The 18,597-nt window shown below is 35.0% G+C and overlaps 1 protein-coding gene and 1 long non-coding RNA gene across 4 annotated transcripts; one reads left to right on the plus strand and one right to left on the minus strand.

Annotated features, from left to right (window-relative positions):
- Positions 1 to 149: 149 nt before the first annotated feature.
- Positions 150 to 10,130, plus strand: LOC122313527 (probable isoprenylcysteine alpha-carbonyl methylesterase ICMEL2). Of its 3 annotated transcripts, XM_043128614.1 has the most exons (11): positions 151 to 956; positions 2,933 to 3,009; positions 3,169 to 3,238; positions 3,313 to 3,393; positions 3,885 to 3,959; positions 5,250 to 5,351; positions 5,464 to 5,604; positions 6,291 to 6,356; positions 6,498 to 6,641; positions 9,020 to 9,110; positions 9,624 to 10,130. In XM_043128614.1, the coding sequence occupies exons 1-11, from the start codon at positions 616 to 618 to the stop codon at positions 9,783 to 9,785; spliced, it is 1,350 nt and encodes a 449-aa protein (XP_042984548.1). In that variant the 5' UTR covers positions 151 to 615; the 3' UTR covers positions 9,786 to 10,130. The 3 variants fall into 3 exon arrangements, with proteins under 3 accessions (XP_042984549.1, XP_042984548.1, XP_042984550.1); XM_043128615.1 differs by lacking the exon at positions 6,498 to 6,641 and having other exon boundaries at positions 150 to 956; XM_043128616.1 differs by lacking the exons at positions 6,291 to 6,356; positions 6,498 to 6,641.
- On the minus strand, positions 9,937 to 11,026 carry LOC122313528. The gene is made up of 2 exons (XR_006243425.1): positions 10,368 to 11,026; positions 9,937 to 10,148 (listed from the first exon to the last, which is right to left on the minus strand). It is a non-coding gene; the product is annotated as an uncharacterized LOC122313528 (long non-coding RNA).
- Between the last annotated feature and the right edge of the window lie 7,571 nt (positions 11,027 to 18,597).

Genomic DNA, 18,597 nt, shown 5'->3' on the forward strand with positions numbered 1-18,597 from the left:
TAAAATTTATAATATAATTAAAAAAATACTTTCTTAATTATTAAATTAAAAAAAAAGGCCTTTTTCGGGACAGAAATTCGGGAGGTTCCATAGCTTTCTGATAACTTCAGTTCATCCAGCCGCCCTTAGCATTTAGTGCGAAAAATATCTCTCTCTCTCTCTCCAATATGATGTGATATCATGTATGGATAAGTCTAATGAAGGCAAACCTCAAATGATCACTTTCAACGTCATCAACTGCAGACTGCAAAGTTTAGAAAACGCAGCTGAGCTGAACTGCTGCTGAAGTCAATACACCATGATGATGAGGCAAAAGCCCAATTCCAACCAACCCAAACCCCGCTCCTCCCCTCCCTCCTTCTCTCTTTCTGTGTGGGCATACCATTACAAAAAAAAAAAAAATTGCAACTATTTTGAGTTCGTCAAATTGGACACGCACCAAACCACTTCAAGTTGGAATCTTGTATCTTGATACTCCGCTGCGCCAGTTCTACTCGCTTTCCCAACCCTACAAGAAACCAGTTAAATAGACACAATCCCAGCTCAGGATTCGCTTCCATCTCTATCTCTCTGAGCGCGCGCGTCAAGTTCGCATATTTAATTGAGAAAAAAAAAATGCGATCTCCAATCCTACCTATATCCAACAAGCCTTCGCATTCCTTATTGGGACAGCCATCCCCTTCAACCATGGCTTCCGTTGCTTCCACACGCACGATGCCACTCATGGGAGGAGAGGATGACCCAACTAGCAGGCTTCCTTTTTCTCCGTCCTTCGAGGATGACAAAGCCTCATCCCAAAAACCCCTTCTACCGAGGGCCTTAAACCCCACCACGACGACCAGTTCTAGCTCCTATCAACAGAGGAGGCGCCAGTCATTTGGCCGCGATGTGGGGCACGCTGCGGCCGAGACGTTCTTGCTGACCCGGTTGACTTTGGAGCTCTTGAGATTTCTTGGGTACCATTTTTTTATTCTTTCACGTGATTGTTTTTGTAGATTTGATAATTGCTCTGTTTTGCGATGGCAAGATTGCTTTTAGATTTAATACGTTTCGCAATTTATTCCATAGAGCTAAGATAAGAATTATATTTGAAGGTAATCTTGATTCTCAGAGAACTTTTTGCACAAGCTTTTCTTGAGTTTCGCCGGGGGGGTATGGAGGGAAATGAGCCGACCGTATATAAACTCACTAAATAGTTGACTCCTTATTTTTCCCCTTCATATATTTGTTCCATGTTTTACCGATCAAAAAAAGTATTTGTTACATGTTTCCGGAAAACAAGTGCTTTCAGTTCGAGATTTTGAGGTTTGAATTTCAGCCTCTAAACTTGAAATAGCTGAGACTTCTAAGATCATGGATAGGAAGAGCAGTAATTTTGTTGCCAACCCTAAAAAGTTATGCTTAGCCACTTCTGATATGAGTAAGGGTAAGGGTTTATCAATCAGGGACCTGCATACTGGCAGGTTGTTTATTGTCACCTGTAGTTAATTTAGGCCCGGTTTGGTTACCAAATACCAAACTATCTCATCTCATCTAATCTAATCATTACAACTTTCTCAAATTCTCAAACAAAAAATAATAAACAATTCAACTTTTTCAAATTTAAAAAGAAAATTAATATTAAAAATTTATATTATAACAATATTTTATTTAATTTTCAACAAAACATCTCAACTGAAATGTGTAACCAAACGAGGCCTTAGATTTTTTGTACTTGGGCTGTGCCTCCTTTCCCTATGACTAAAATTTCTTGATTACCTATATAAAAAAAAGGGTTAATTTAGATGTTTTAGGACAGATAGTCAAAGCACAATCTTTTCCTCCATGTGCTAAACATAACTCATATGACATGGCACGGTATTTTTTAAGGAATGATATTGGGAAAAAAAAAAAAAAGAACTAGAAGTTGCTTTTATATGTAAATATGTGAGGAAATTTTGATCATGACGTTTTAAAATGGAATAGAAATATGTCCATGAAAGTTAAGTAGGCAATTGAGAGTACACATATCAACAAGGTAGTCTAAGAGGGACAGGAAACGCGGAAAGAACTTTGATAGAGTTAGATACCTCGGTAGTTCGTTTCAAAAGTAATTTCATCTGAAGGAATCAAAAAGTGGCCTCTATATATGACTATGTGATATAATTATGATTATGAAGGTCTAAACATCTACTGAAGTAGGCAATTGGAGTACACATACGATGTAGGCTCTCTAAGAGGGATCGCAAAGGTGGGACGGACATTGAGAGAGTGTTTAGATGCTGTAATGGTACTTTAAAAGTAATTGCACCTGAAGAAAATAAGAAATGGACTGTATATGTGACCATGTGATAGAAATATGATAATGGACTAAACATGTGAAGTATGCAATTAGATTACACATATGAAGTAGGCTTTCTTAGGGGGAATAGGAAAGATGGGAAGAACATCGAGTGTTTAGATGACCTGAATGGTACTTTTAAAAGTAAATGCAACTGAAGAAAACAAGAAGTGGCCTTTGTATGTGACTATGTGATAGAATTATGGTGATGAAGGTCTAAACACGTATGAAGTACGATAGTGACTCTATATGTATGAACTTGCCTCTCTAGGAGAGAGAGAGAGGAATAGTTGAGAACTGAGAAAGTTACAAAGGAGAAATAATCTAAAAAGGTGGGGACTATGTCAACTGGTTGGAGATGATAGAAAACCCTTGTTTATTTTGTGTGGGTTTTAACATGTAGGTCACTTAACCGCCCTCAAACACTTTTGCAGACACTGGAATGAGGAAGAGAACACTTGCAGTAGCTCCAACTGCATTTTTGTGATCTTTTAAGTCCTTCAGGGATTTTGATTTTCAGTTTTACATACTTTAATGTTCGTTTGAGATGTTTTATCAAGCCTGTTTGTATTACCAGATCAAGATGTGTTCTGATCATTTATTTTTATTCAGGGTAGGTTACAAATGGATTACAAGATTTCTTGCCCTTTGTTGTTACGCCTTGCTACTTTTCCCAGGTTTTCTTCAAGGTTTGTAATATCAAATATTCTGTTGCAATATTTTCATGCATATCAACTTTTTAATTGCCCAAAATTTAGGCGATGTATATTTTAGCAGTCATTTTTATGTAGCATCAGCTATCTTTTTCCAACTCAGTGGTGCATTACTAGTCTGCTTATCTTTTGCAGTCGGATATTACTATTTCTTCTCCCCTCAGGTTCGCAGAAGCATAGTTTATGGTGATCAGCCCAGAAATAGGTAATATTAATGAATTTTATACACCGTTTAATTTCATGGATGAGTGGCTTGAATTGTTTTAATTTGTTCTTCAGGCTGGATCTGTATCTACCCAAAAATAGTGAAGGGCTGAAGCCAGTCATTGCATTTGTTACAGGTGGAGCCTGGATTATTGGGTGAGAGATGCTTTCATTGATGGTTAATGTTTGAACTTGCAGTAGGAAGTCCAGTAAAATAGGAATAATAGCTGAAAAGTTTTTGGTTCTAGAAACTTGACTCTTAAGCAACAAATAGATTCTTCAGTTAAGTTATGCAATAAATATACAAAATATTACTAACAGTGAAATTTAAAATGGCATTTGGTTAGTACTTGCATGAGAAGAGGAAGAAACAATAGCAGAAATGGGTACGAGTAGGTATATCTGGAAACAAGTTGCAAACTGAAAGAGACTATTCTGGGTTAAATGATTACATGTATGTTTGTTGTAAATATTAGAATCTTGTTTTGATTTGTCGTTCATGTAGTTATAAAATTGAATTTAAATTGCTTATTGGGTAGTCAGTCTTGACGGATTCTGTTCATTTCAAAAAATTACTTGTTTTTTCTTTACACCATATGCCTGCTTATCTATATCCTCAACATGTTTTGAGAGCTTTTTTTATACAGTTACAAAGCATGGGGTTGTCTTTTAGGACAACAGTTATCAGAAAGAGACATCATTGTGGCATGCATAGATTACAGGTGATATGATTTACTCCAAGCAACAGCATATTGTTGTGCATAACATATCTCATCTAGCCATCACAAACTCTATTCTGGATGAAGTTCTCCTTTGCGATTTGTTTGTTTGTGAAAATACCTCTATATGATATTTATCACAAAAGCTGTAACATTCTATTTCTTGTAGGGACATTTGTTTATCCCGTTAACCCTAGGGGTTGGCTCAAGTGGTAAAGGCCTTGGGCTTGGGGTTATGCTCCCCCCAAGTCTAAGGTTCAAATCTCCTTGAGTGCAAACAATCTCTAGGAGCCATCGGACTGGGGGATTTTCCCTTTGAATTACCCGATGTGCACTTGCGGGAAACTCCTTGCCAAGGGCTTGTGCACGCCCAGGATTAGTCGTGACATTGTTCCTGGCACCCGGTGCCAATAAAAAAAAAAACATTTATTTATCCCTAACTATTTCATAGTAAGGTCACCAATATGCACATTTTCTGATAACTATTGGGAGTGGGATACTCCTTGAGAAAAATGATTACTTTTCCTCTTAATGAGAAAAAGAGCTCCTTCAGATATATATATATATATATATATATATATATATATATATATATTTTATAGTAAGCTCCTTGAGATATATGATTACTACACTCTACAAGCCTTGGAAATCCAACTCTATGGAGATTTGTACCTAATTTACATCAAGCCATTCAGCTCACTATCTAGTACCAAACCTAGAGTATGATCCTTACCATACAAAACCTCAAGAACACAACATTTGCCTATCCTATGTCCATCAGAAGTAAATGTTATATATTCCTTGAACATGTCCTAACATCATTAAGATGTGTGCCTAAGCTCAAACTTCCTGGAAGAGGGAAAGAAGTGCCCCTAAAAAGTAAAGAATATTCTGTTAAATGTGGACCAACCTTGTCTCTTTGTGATGATGGTGTTGCCTGCATATTACAATTCCCCTCTAATGTGTTCTAATGCTATATATAAGATGGAGTTGACTGATCCAACAATCATTGATAGCTTAAAACCCTAAGGTATAACTTGCAGTTTCTTCTGTTTTAATGTTCCGTCTATCAAATCCAACTTCTGTTTTCTTTTTAAAAAAAAAAATGTCTGCCTTGACTATGAGCTTACATATTGATTTTCTTTTTCATGCACATGGACAAGGAATACGCTTGCTTGAACATTCTTAGGCTGTAGATGTATTGTTGGGTGATTTCTGGGAGAAGTGCATAAAATCTATCTACCTATAATACCATTTCATTCTGTCATGGGTTTTAATTGACTATTGATGCAGGAATTTCCCTCAGGGGACCATGAGTGATATGGTAAAGGATGCTTCCCAAGGTATCTCATTTGTGTGCAACAATATTGCTGAATTTGGAGGTGATCCTGACAGGTAATAGATTATTCTCATTTTTATATAAACTTAAAGCATGAATTTATTGTTGGGAATAAAATGGGGTTTTGGAGTTGTTAACGAAGATGTTGCTTGCACTACATTTGCGTAGGATATATCTAATGGGACAGTCAGCTGGTGCACATATTGGTGCTTGCACGATCTTGGATCAGGCAATTAAAGAAGCTGGTGAAGGGGAGAGCACTTCTTGGAGTGTCTCCCAGATAAAGGCTTATTTTGGTTTATCTGGAGGGTAAGTGTATGTTGCGTTTTTTTAACTATATTTTCAAGCACAATAGACAGATCCTATTACACGTTTCTATTGATTTGACGCTTTCCCTTAAAATGGATTCCAAAGGATTAAGATGATCAACCAGTTTGTCAAGAGGATCATCAGTTTGTCAAGAGATCATAATTGGTTGATTCAGGTTGTTATATCTGAAATAAGAGAGTTTTGGAGTGTTGGGTCGTGTAGTGATTGTCTACATTTATTCAAGTGTGAACCTTTTTTCTCCCATCATATCATTCCAGTCTACTTCTTCTTTATCCTTTCCTTCCAAGTGTTTCTTCTGGAGTGTTACAGATTAAAGTGCAGAACTAAATGTGATATTGGGGTGTTAGGGTGAATCAACTATGTTGACTTTGTCTTTTCCTAAGTTGAGCTTCAGGGCTTCATAGTTCAACTATGTTTTAACCGAAATTTCTGTAAATCATGCTCATTCCAGTATAACTGACGTAACTGAAAGTGTGGGTATACTTTTTTCGATTGGTGAGTAAGGAAAAAAGTGCTATGGTAAATAGTATTGTCTTATTCTAGTTATGATCTTTTCACCAATTGCATTTTCTTTCAAGCATTTTTGCACCTTATGTTTCTTGTGTTTGAACTTGAAAGTTATGTTCATATTACAGACTTACAGTTATTGTAATGTCCATAAACAGGTACAATTTGCTTAATCTAGTAGACTACTTCCATAGTCGGGGTCTGTACCGACCCCTTTTTTTAAGGTATGCACCTTCTTAATTTTCAAATAAATTATTGCCGTGCATGAAATATAGTTTGGTTTATACTTTTAGAAACACAATCTTTTCTTTATAACCTAATCTCTCCCAGTCACTTCTTTGAACTGATCACTTGATTTCATACAGCATAATGGGAGGGGAAGAATCCCTGCGACAATTCTCCCCCGAAGTAATGGTCCAGGACCCGAACATTAAAAATGCCTTGAACCTCTTACCACCTATTTTTTTATTTCATGGCACTGCAGATTACTCCATACCTTCAGATGCCAGGTCTGAATCTGCTCTGGACTTAATTGTGTGACTGCATCTAATTACTTTTAAATCAAATGGTGTACGAGGTTCACTGGGGTGTTGAGATAAGTTTTTATTGCTGAAATTCTTGTTTTAAAGTAATAGTACTACAGTAGTGTCAATTTTTTTTTTTTTTAATAGAAGTACTATACTGATGTCAAATTATTTAAGGCATTACTACGCTAAAAGGCACTGTTGTCCTTCAGGTCTTATGCGATATGATTGCATTGCGTCATGTCCAGTGAGTAGTTATAAAGAGTTAAATCTCGATACAATCTATTAGCATCAGTACCTTACTAGATTCACTGACTATAGTATTAATGTTGAATGCGGGGATAACAGAGCCACATGCTATATATATATTGTTCCCCTTGTAAGTGTTTTTACTGAGTAGTTGTGGATACAGATATTTGCTGTAGATTACATGTTCATTCCTGATCTGCATTTTTAAAACAAACGTCACTTTTGAAATAATAATAAATGTTATTAGTTTGCAATCAACAAGTATAGTTGATTTCGGGTGGTAATGTCTTAGACTCTTAAATAACAAGTATAGCTGATTTGCAATCAACAAGTATGGTTGATTTGAGATTAAGGAATTATTCCCAGCAAGAAGTGCCGGAAATACAATAGGAATCCAGGCATATATATATATATATAGAGAGAGAGAGAGAGAGAGAGAGAGAGAGAGAGAGAGAGAGAGAGAGAGAGAGAGAGAGAGAGAGAGAGAGAGAGTCAAATAACCTGTGTGCCCTACCCATCGCTTTGGCTTGATTTGGGTTAATTCCTAGACCAGTGATCCCAACATTTAGATGCTACTGGAGTTGTGTTGCTTGAGAGCCCAAACTTGTTTCGTAGGCTCTAATTATCATCTTCTAACTTTATGCCTAATGTGGTACACATGGAACAAAAGAAATGGCCGCTGTTTTGAGGATAAGGAGCGTTCCCCGGACAGCTTTAGGGACTTTTTCTTTCATACTTTGTTACTTTGCGCCCACTCTATTGCATGGAATGGCACGGGACTTAATGACTTGTATGATACTATCCGTAGCACGTAGTTTTTGTAACTAGGCTTTTCTTGTATACTCCCTGTGTACTCGAGCTTTGCCTATTTACAAGGATCAATAAATTTTCTTTTACCTATCAAAAAAAAAATTATCATCTTCTAATAAAGGCTCTTGTTTGATCTCTATGCTTCTCAGTGGGGAATGGCAATTATGGCTCTATTGATATTTCTCATTTGCTTTTTGTTGATGATACTCTAATTTTTGTGGAGCAAATCATGGGCACATTCAATCTTTGAGAGCTCACCTTCTTTGTTTTGAAGTTGTCTCCGGTTTGAGAGTGAATCTTTCAAAGTCTGAATTGTTGCCAGTGGGGGTTGTCCCTAATGCAGTGAATCTAGCTTGACTCCTGAGAGGTAAGGTATCTTCTCTACCTACGAAGTATCTTGGCCTACCGTTGGGTGCTTCCTTCAAATTAGAGGGGATTTGGAATGCCGTGATTGAAAAGTTGGAACGTAAATTGGCTTCTTAGAAGAGGTTATACTTGTCTAAAGAGGGTAGACTTACTTTAATTAAAAGTACCAGTTCTAATCTACCAACCTATTTCCTATCCTTGTTCCCTCTCCCTATGAAGGTAGCCAATCATATTGAGAGGCTACAATGGGATTTCTTGAGAGGGGGATGGATGATGAGTTCAAATTCCATTCCATCTGGTGAACTGGTCAACTGTTTGCACATCCATGTCCAGGGGTGGATTGGGGATCTGTAATTGATGAAGTTCAATAAAGCTCTTTTGGGTAAATGGTTGTGGCGGTACCAACAAGAAAGGGGGGGCCCTATGGAAGTCAATAATAGTATCAAAGGCAATCCACAAGTGGCAGCAATATGGAAGATGACCCCTATATGTATGTGTTGGTGCATTTGGCAAGAGAGAAATGATAGAAGCTTTGAGGATCGCGAGAGGACACTGGATGAGCTTAAAGTTTTCTTCTTTAAAACCTAGTCCTTATGGGCGGAGGTCATTGATTTTAATGGACTTAATATAGTCCATAATTTTCTGCTTGTGGTTGTAAATCCTAGTTAGGTACTTCTCATGTATACATCCTATGTACTTGTCTATGGCTCCTTCCTGTGAATAAAATTTCTTGACTACCTATAAAAGAAAAGGTATCATCCTCTTTTGTGCATTAAGAGTTTTGCTAGTACTTGTCCATGATTTTCTGCTTATGGTTGTAAATCCTAGTTAGGTACTTCTCATGTATACATCCTATGTACTTGTCTATGGCTCCTTTTCCTGTGAATAAAATTTCTTGACTACCTATAAAAGAAAAAGTATCATCTTCTTTTGTGCAGTAAGAGTTTTGCTGAAACGCTTCTCAAAGTTGGGGTAAAAGCTGAATGCATCTTGTATGAAGGAAAGACTCACACTGATCTGTTTCTTCAGGTAAGGGAGGACTTAAAATGCATCATTTTTAGTTTATTTGGTCAAGATGTTGCCTTTGTAGAATGGAGAAACCGCTAAGGTGGTTCAAGTCATTCTTTTTGTCTGTTAGGATGCTCCTTTAATTGACTGAGATTCTTCTTCTCTAGATGGGCTATAGTTTCTATCACAATTTTTTTATTTATTTATTAGAATCTATTTCAGCGTTATTTTTCAAAACCATTCATTTTTTGTTCAATGCAACACTAAAACTTCTTCAAATCAATGCTTTTGTTCTTCCGGTTTCTTCAAGAAACTGTTTTTGGGTTCTTTCCTACCCTGAAATACGGTTCAAGTCATCTTTTGCATAACCTTTCTCATTTTTGGAGCTCTTTCTTCAGCTACTTTGGCATGCATACTTAAATATATATGCAAGTGACCGTTAATCTCAGTCTAATTATGTCAGTTACTGATTGAGGAAAATTCAAAAAGGAACTCAGTTGATATAGTTATATATTTAATTCACATGCTATTCAGGACCCAATGAGAGGGGGTAGAGATCAGATGTTTGAAGATTTAGTAGCCATCATTCATGCTGGTGATGCGGAGGCCCTACACAGAGATGAAGCGGCTCCTCCAAACAAACGCCTTGTACCTGAATTTATGTTGCAGTGGGCACGCAGAGTCAGCCCATTCTAAAACCACATATTATATTGTCGATCCCTCAACTAGCCTAAAAAGTACTTCAAAACCCATATTTTTGTTCATTCACCCTCCTACTGTACATACGTACGTCACAGTGATGGTTAAAAAGAAACAGCATGACTGAGAAATAAAGAAGACGTTGATATACTCAGAAGATCGTTGTTATTGTAATAGGCCTAGCCTAGCTAAGACTTACATGGATATTAATTTCTTAGTACACATGCAATTTAACTAAACCATAAGGGTATTATAGAAATGTAAACTGTGATCTTCTTGTAGCTGCTTTTTGTACTCAGACATCACACAGCAAACATTAAGTAAGTTTGGTTAGTGCTTTGATGATTTGCCTCCTTTTCCCTGCAAGCAGCAGAACCTTTTTGTCAATTACAAGATCAAGCACGCATGCATATATAATATCAGTAATCATGAGTTTGTTTTTTTCTTTTTAATTGGAGATAAAATATTAATTTAATTTTGAACTTTGCCCCCTGAAGTAAAATCCTAGCTAGAGAGAGAGAGAGAGAGAGAGAGAACTAGCATCTCTGCAGGGTGCCATGCATGCATGACATGATATACCTTCTTCTTTGGTTCCGGAGGTGCCTTCGGTGCGGCTTTCTTTGCACCAGACTTGGATGCTGGAGCTTTGGTTGCATTATCACTGGGCTTGGCTGCAGGCTCCTTCACCTGCCCAGATGATTGAGTGCTCACTGTTTTTTCAGCCTTCACTGAAGCCATTTTTCACTCAAGATCTGTCTAAAACAAACGAGATGTAGTACTGAACAATGAAAGTTTTTATAAATCTAACTCGGTAGCCACGATTATTGTCTTCTTCCAAACATGCTGTTTTATAGCAGAGTTCCAAAACTGCTGAGCGCAGAAGAATTCGAATCATCAGTGACAGTAAACAAGATGACAACGCCAATTAGGTAGTGGTGGCATTTGAAGAGAATGGAACAAACGATTTGGAGATCAGCACTTGATCAAAGGCTTTAGCATCAGATGCTCCGCTTAGTTATGTTTTGCCTGACACGTACGCCATGGTATACTGCTTTATTACTATACAGTACAGAATAAAAATCATATTCATCATTCTTTTATAATATATCGTTTGCATGTTAATGCGACGCCAACTAAAAAATTCTTTATTGTTATGAAATCGTAGAAAAAAAAAAGCCATAACGTATTATAAAACTTTTAAAAGGAGAGAGAAAGAGATAGAGCTCAGAAAGGTTATGAAACTTATGAGTTTCTTAAAAAATTCAACGATATATATAGGCGTACAAATGGGACTATGCTAGCACTATGCACTATGCATATGTCGGCCAACTCACTATACTAGTACTATGCTAGCACTATGCACTATGCATATGTCGACCAACTCACTATGCTAGCACTATGTACTATGCATTTGACGACTAGATAAATGTGGTCATACAATTCAAGATAGTTTATAACACTTCCCCTTTGGATGACCATATTTAAAGAATATGCCTCGTTAAAACCTTGCCAAGGAAAAACCCTATGGGAAAAAACCAATGGCGAAGGAAAAAGAGTACAGTATTCATGTGTATCGCCGAGTGTTTTAGGATTGCCTCATTAAAACCTTGCAAAGGAAAACCCAGTGGGATAAAACCTTAGCGAAGGAAAAAGAGTACAATCAGCACAAGTCTTCAAGACATTACTTCCCCTGAAAAGTGCATGATAACAGGTCTTCAAACCTCCGCATTCCAATGTTCTGCATAATCTTCTTAAATGTTGCAGTTGGTAATGCTTTAGTGAATAAATCTGCCAGATTTTTACTTGACCGTACCTTCTTGATATCAATTTCAACTTTCTTCTCATGAATTGCAATAATCTTCTTGTGTGTATCTGAAAGATAACTCACATCTGTACATCCAACTAACTATGGACTTGATCCATGTTGATAAAATAATCACAACTGGATCTTTCTGCTCATCACTACTCTTCTGGAGTTGTACTCTTCTGGAGTTCTTATAAATAACACAGTTAGTGGAGAATTCATCAACATTAAACCGCTAACCTCATTTTTTAATAAAAACGGTGGCTAGCCTTTTAAGATCAGACAAGCACCGCGGATTTTCAACTCCTTTGTAGGTGTCAGGCGTGCTGTCAGGCACCCCAGCTGTCAGGCGCCGCAGAGCTATGAAGCTATATTTCGTCTCTTTTCTCTTGCTTCACGAGAGATGCTGTATCATAATTTTCTCTATAAAAGAGATATTCAGCTCATCTTCATTCGCATCTCATCTTCTTCAATTTTTTGTAATCATACTGCATTTTTACTCTGCAATCTCTTTCTGCATTCTTATCCTACAATGGCTCAGCGATCTTCTCATGACCAATATATGAGGTACTCTGCACCTCGTTCATCAGCTGTACCTGCTTCTATCCCAGGTGCTATTATGCAATATAATGATCTGACTCATAAGTCAGATAATGAAGCTATCTATGAGCTTGTGAGTCTCGGTACCCGATACTCATCATCCATTGTCGCATTTTCTCAGCGACTGCAATCCAGAACTTGTGGAGTTGACAATCTCCATGAGAATATTGCTATACTTCAGCGACTTCTTCTGGAGTCCAACATGAAGATAAAATCAATAAAGCAAGAGAATAGGAATTTAAAATCCTTGTTTAAATCTTCTTTTCGATTGCCCACCCCTTTAGATAGGGATGCCATGCAGATTTTTGAAGAACAAGAGCGTTTGAAGAATGAGGCAAAGTGCCTCAAATTTATGTAATTCTTGCTTCAAGATAATAAAATAATATTTCACAAATATATTTGTGTTTCTATCTTTTGGTAGATGTTCTGTGTGCTCCCTTTTATTTCTTCTTTAATAATGCACACTTCATATCAAACCCATAATATGAATCTGAAATACTAATTGTATTAAAAGATGGTATTTCATGACTAATAACATCATCCATCTTCCCCTTGAAGCCGCAAGGGTTTCAGATTTATATTTCAAATATGTACAGTTTTTATGAGCTCTTCTGGAGCCTCAATGACATTTAAATCATATATATAAACTGCAATAATAGCTTGTTTTCATTTGTGTTTGGATTGCTTTAGATCATATAAGGATCTTTGAAACTTGATAGAATACATATTTCCAGATGTATTCATATTAGAAGTTTCAGACATTTTCTATCTTTCAAGGATTTTCATATATATATCATGATCCAATGATCCATATAAATATGCAGTTAATCATGCATATTCAAACTCTCGGTAACTTTCAAGCTAATAAAAATCTCAATATGATTTCAACCACTTTAAAATCATATCAATATTGTTTCTTCGAGAAACTAACTTGTGATTTCTATATCACATTTTCATATTAAAAGTTTCAGGTTTGTTATATCATGTATATAAGTATTCACTAATATTTAACAAAAATTACCTCTTTAGGTGTTTGGACTTCAAGTCCATATTTATCACATTTTACTTAGTGATATCAATTTTGCAGGAATTGAGAAACTGACTCGTGATTTATATTTTTATTTCCTTTCCATAAATACCCACTGACATTCAACAAGCATCACCTCTTTAGGTGTTTGGACTATAAGTCCCGATGCATCATATTTTACTAGTGAATCAATTCTGCAGGAATTGTTTCTTTCAAATTTGGCCAATATTTTACGTCATATTCTTCGACGATTCTTGATTCACTTTCATCATTACTTCTGGTAATGTCAATTGCCATCTCATATGGAAATATATTGTCGACAATAATTTTATTTCTATCCATAATTTCTCCATTATTCATGAAATGTAATGAGATCTCGTTATTTTCAGGTACCTGTCCCTCTTCAAAGGAAGACATTTTCATGAAAAACCTCTTCAGGAGGCACTCTTCAAGAGTTTATATAGAAGAATTTTATACAGAGAATTTGGATGAACTTTATTGCCTGTTTTGTGAGAATGGCCTCTTCAGGAGTACCAAATTATTTGTGTCTTTCTCTTTTGAGATACTCTATCTTTTGTATCGATAAGTCTCACATGCCTTTATACATGTCTTTAGACTGCTGAATTTTTTAATTGTCCTACAGAGACTTCAATCCTCGCTGGGATTTTAGCAGCTAGAATATGAGACATTTTTATCTTATTGTATCCAAAATTTAATTATCATCTGAACTTTTGGTTCACATATGATAATCAAAATAACATCGAATAATTTCATCTTATTTGCTTCAAGCAAATTTTTCTTTCCACTTCTGGTGGTAAAATTTTATAGTAAAAGAATCTTCTGGTTCTTTTATGGACGTCCATATGAAAATCATTCGACTTATCGTAATTGATTTTGGATGATCAAGATAACCATGAAAAGATACAAATATTTTAAATCATATCACCTTTTGATGCATCTTAATATTTGATTCAATAATTTGTATAATATCATCTCAAAGAGAAAGCTTACAGCTTTTCCAATACGAGCTTCTGGCCCGAAAAGATATTCATTATCACGTCCAATCTCTTAGTTTCTTTGAATGAAACGCATCATTCTTTTCACTTCAGGGAATAGAATGATATAAATTCATTATCATTCACTTCAGGGAATGATATAGATCTAGTAAGACGTGAATAATGATTCTTATCAAAAGCTCATTATTTTGCTCAGTCACTGATACAGATTTAGAATATATTGTGCACGTTTACATTTCATATTGCTACTTCAGGAGCATACTCGATATTGCTACTTCAGGAGCACATTCGAGACGTTCATTCAAATATATATTCTTTCCACAATTTCAATTATGCAACTTCAGGTGCATAAATCATAATGAGTTTTTGGTACAAGTATCACCCATATGAGATACTCAATAAAATTATTGATTTAGGACAATCCTTCAGAGATGCAACATTTCCATTCTCAGATAAATCATATCATCAATAATTTATAACAAGTATAAAAGAATAAATAAAACTTTCATTACTACAAAACATTGCAGAATATAAAAATATTTTATAATAAGATAAAGGAAATACATTAATTAAAAAGGAACACTTTCATGATCAACTCTACCACTAGAATCCTCAAAGAAATCAGAAATATCAAGACTTGTAATATCTTCTCTATCTGTAGAATCTAAAGCATATGATGGTTCAGTAAAATTTGTTTCAAATTTCTTTATTTTTTCTTTTATAGAAGATTGGTATAAGTCAACCAAGTGCTTATCTATATGACAGATACGAGCCCAATGTCCAGTCATACCACATCTATGGCATCCATCTTCATCTTTCTTTAAAAATTTATTTTTGGGACTTTTGCCCTTCTCTGAGTTGAACCACTTCTGGTGGTACGGTGTATATCTATTATTGTCCCTTTTAGTGTGGTCACTTCTAAGACCTCCACTTCCATAGTTTTTCCTACCACGTCCACGCCCTCGTTTTCTTTGAAAAAATGTACCATTCGCTTCTGTGAATAATGTAAATCTAGTACCATTCATTTCAGGGAATGATATAGAACCAGTAGGACGTGACTAGTGATTTCTTAACAAAAGCTCATTATTTTGCTCAGCTAATAAAAGACAAGATATAAGTTCAGAATATTTTTTGAACTTTTGCTCTCGATACTGCTGCTGCAGGAGCACATTCGAGACATGAAAAGTAGTATATGTCTTCTCTAACAAGTCATCATCAGTGACTTTTTCACCACATAATTTCAATAGCGAGCTAATTTTAAAGAGTGCAGAGTTATACTCACTAACACTCTTAAAGTCTTGCAACCTCAGGTGCATCCAATCATGACGAGCTTTTGGGAGGATTACAGTTTTCTGGTGTTCATATCTCTCCCTTAAATCATTCCACAAAATAAGTGGATCTTTCACCGTTAAATACTCAGTGTTTAATTCTTCATGAAGATGTTGCCGAAGGAAAATCATTGCCTTAGCACGGTCCTATAGGGACCCTTGATTTCCTTCTTTAATTGTATCTCCCAAGTTCATCGCATCCAAATGGATCTCAGCATCAAGGATCCAAGATAAATAATTTTTTCCAGAAATGTCAAGAGCAACGAATTCCAATTTTGTAAAATTTGACATTTTTTACATATATAAATCAGGAATATAAAAATATATTGAAAAACTTACTTGAAGTAGAGGACTACTAGCTTCAAAATCGTCAGAACTTTCGTGTTGATAACGTGTTATGAAATCGTAGAAAAAAGAAAGCCATAACGTATTATAAAACTTTTAAAAGGAGAGAGAAAGAGATAGAGTTCAGAAAGGTTATGAAACTTATGAATTTCTTAAAGAATTCAACGATATATATAGGCGTACAAAGGGGATTATGCTAGCTTACTATGCTAGCACTATGCACTATACATATGTCGGCTAACTCACTATGCTAGTACTATGCTAGCACTATGCACTATGCATATGTCGGCCAACTCACTATGCTAGTACTATGCTAGCACTATGCACTATGCATATGTCGACCAACTCACTATGCTAGTACTATGCACTATGCATTTGACGACTAGATAAATGTGGTCATACAATTCAAGATAGTTTATAACATTTATCATATTTTATGTCTAATGATTTTATGTCACGTCAAAAAATAAATAGTTAAAATAATTAAAAGCTAACATTTGTTTAACTGTAAAAAATGAGAAATGACAATTTCAATCGTCAAATGCGTTAGTATTGTGTAATCAATTTGAAAAAAATGAATAAATATGTGATCCACATGAAAAAAATTAATTTTTTAATAATAGACTACACTCAATTTCAAAACGACTGTATAATGTTGGCACACTCCACGACTATATGTAATATTACTTGAAAAAATATATATGCCATCACACAGTTCTAAGATGGTTAATTTAGTGCTTTTTATGGTTAACTAATGCTCTACAAGAATTTGCATCTTTTTAAAAAATATAAAATAAAAATTTTCTTAAAAAACCTTATGCGCCTACTTAGCTAATTCCGACTTTTTTGTTTTTTGTTTTTTTTAAAGAGTCAGGGTCATCTATCCAAGAATGACTCATCTTCAAATTTATTAAAAAAATTCTCACTTATAGTAGAGGAAAACCATACTTATATGTCCATCCAACCCAACCTCATTACCAAAGAAAACCAACCAAACCGAAACAACTAAACATGCCTAGCAAAAAGCCTAAACAACCTCATGAGTATCATATAAATATATAGAGTTTGAGCTGGAGTTAAAGAAGGAGGGAGATTGTGTTATATATATAGAGAGAGAGTTAAGGAAACAGGAATTTAGGGCATCCATGGATTTTAATGTAGAAATTTAAAAGTGTATATATATAGATATTGATAATTAAGCAATATTGTTGAGGCAGACCGACCAGCATGAATTGATGTATTATATGATCTTTAATAATTATGATGATATATGGACCCTTGATGGTCAGTACGTCTTCCTCATTTAGTCTACCTTGTCATCGGCTGCATGCTAATTGCTTACTTGTCTCCTGCTCCCTAGCTATATAAATACTAAGAGCGGTAATACTCTACCGCGTGAGCACCGCTCATTGTTATCGCTAATACATTTTATTTTATTTTTTTTATATTTTTTTAATATGTTTAAATATTTTTAAAAAATAAAAAAATATACTAATACACTTAAAATCACTTCCTTAATCATTAAGTAAAAAAAATTTTAAAAATTAAAATGACGAGAGGTACACTTTAGCAGTATACTTCGGGCGGCAAAGTAGTGTTTTTGTAATACTAAACCCACCGAATGTGGATCCCAAATTTGTGTCCTGATTCCTTTTTTTTTTCTTTTACATAGTAATTAAAGAAGTGTTTTTTTAGTAATGTTGTGAATTTTTTATTTTTGAAAAAAAAATTTTTTAAGAATATAAAAAATGAATGAAAAAAATTAAAAACAAAAAAACAAAATGCACTTCTTAGGACCGGGCTACATCCTCGGTGGATGTAGCACTGCTCTAAATAAATAAATATATATATATATATCTTATTTTCATCACACTGATTTGATGTATAAATTATTATTTATTAATATCTACATGATATCAACTTTTAATTTTTAAAATAATAAATTCAAAAGTTGATGGATAATATCACATTTATACAATAAGATTAGAGCAAGACTGAGTGTAGTATATAGTATTTGAGTATTAATACTTGAGCCATTCTATTCATCATCCCTATACCGTATACCATACTTGATTTTTTTTTCTTGCTATACTAAAAGAATTATTCTACTCATTATCCATACATAATACACTACAGATTTAATAAGGAAAAAAATTATCTATATATATGTGTGTGTGTGTGTGATATGTGGTATAAGAATGTTGAGGAGAATTTTTAATAATATTTTTCTAAAATTTGTGTGTTACCTTGTTCGGCCTAGAGACTGAAGCTTAGGGTGTGGGAAGGGTTGTGGGTCTTGGTGAAGGTGTGGGCCGGAAGGGCTGTGGATTTCTTAAACTTGAGGGATATAATATATTTGACTCAAACTAGTAAAAAAAAAAAGATATTCAGACTCTTAAAATGAAATGAATTCACATGATAAGTTGGACTCAATCACTCTAAAGAAATATATCTTTATATAAAAAGAAGACTCTCCACAAGCTCTAATTGTACATACTCACCACATATAATGACTCCACCAGATCTCTTTCTAGGGAGGCATTGTCTTCATCCTCCTGAAAGTCTAGATTTCTCCATCATATTGAGTGATATATGAAATCATGAAATATAGTAAAATAATCTATCATAGTAGATTTTACCCTCAAAAAACCTGTGGGCGTAGGCTTTTATGCCGAATCATGTAAATCTT

Source organism: Carya illinoinensis, chromosome 6 (genome assembly GCF_018687715.1).
Source record: "Carya illinoinensis cultivar Pawnee chromosome 6, C.illinoinensisPawnee_v1, whole genome shotgun sequence".
Taxonomy (NCBI): domain Eukaryota; kingdom Viridiplantae; phylum Streptophyta; class Magnoliopsida; order Fagales; family Juglandaceae; genus Carya; species Carya illinoinensis.

Bases quoted from the DNA above. Each gene is read 5' to 3' on its own strand.
- LOC122313527 (XM_043128614.1), top strand. From the start codon at position 616: ATGCGATCTCCAATCCTACCTATATCCAACAAGCCTTCGCATTCCTTA. The intron at 3,394-3,884 runs GTGAGAGATGCT...TTTTTTATACAG, and splicing joins GGTGGAGCCTGGATTATTGG to TTACAAAGCATGGGGTTGTC. The intron at 5,352-5,463 runs GTAATAGATTAT...ACATTTGCGTAG, and splicing joins TTTGGAGGTGATCCTGACAG to GATATATCTAATGGGACAGT.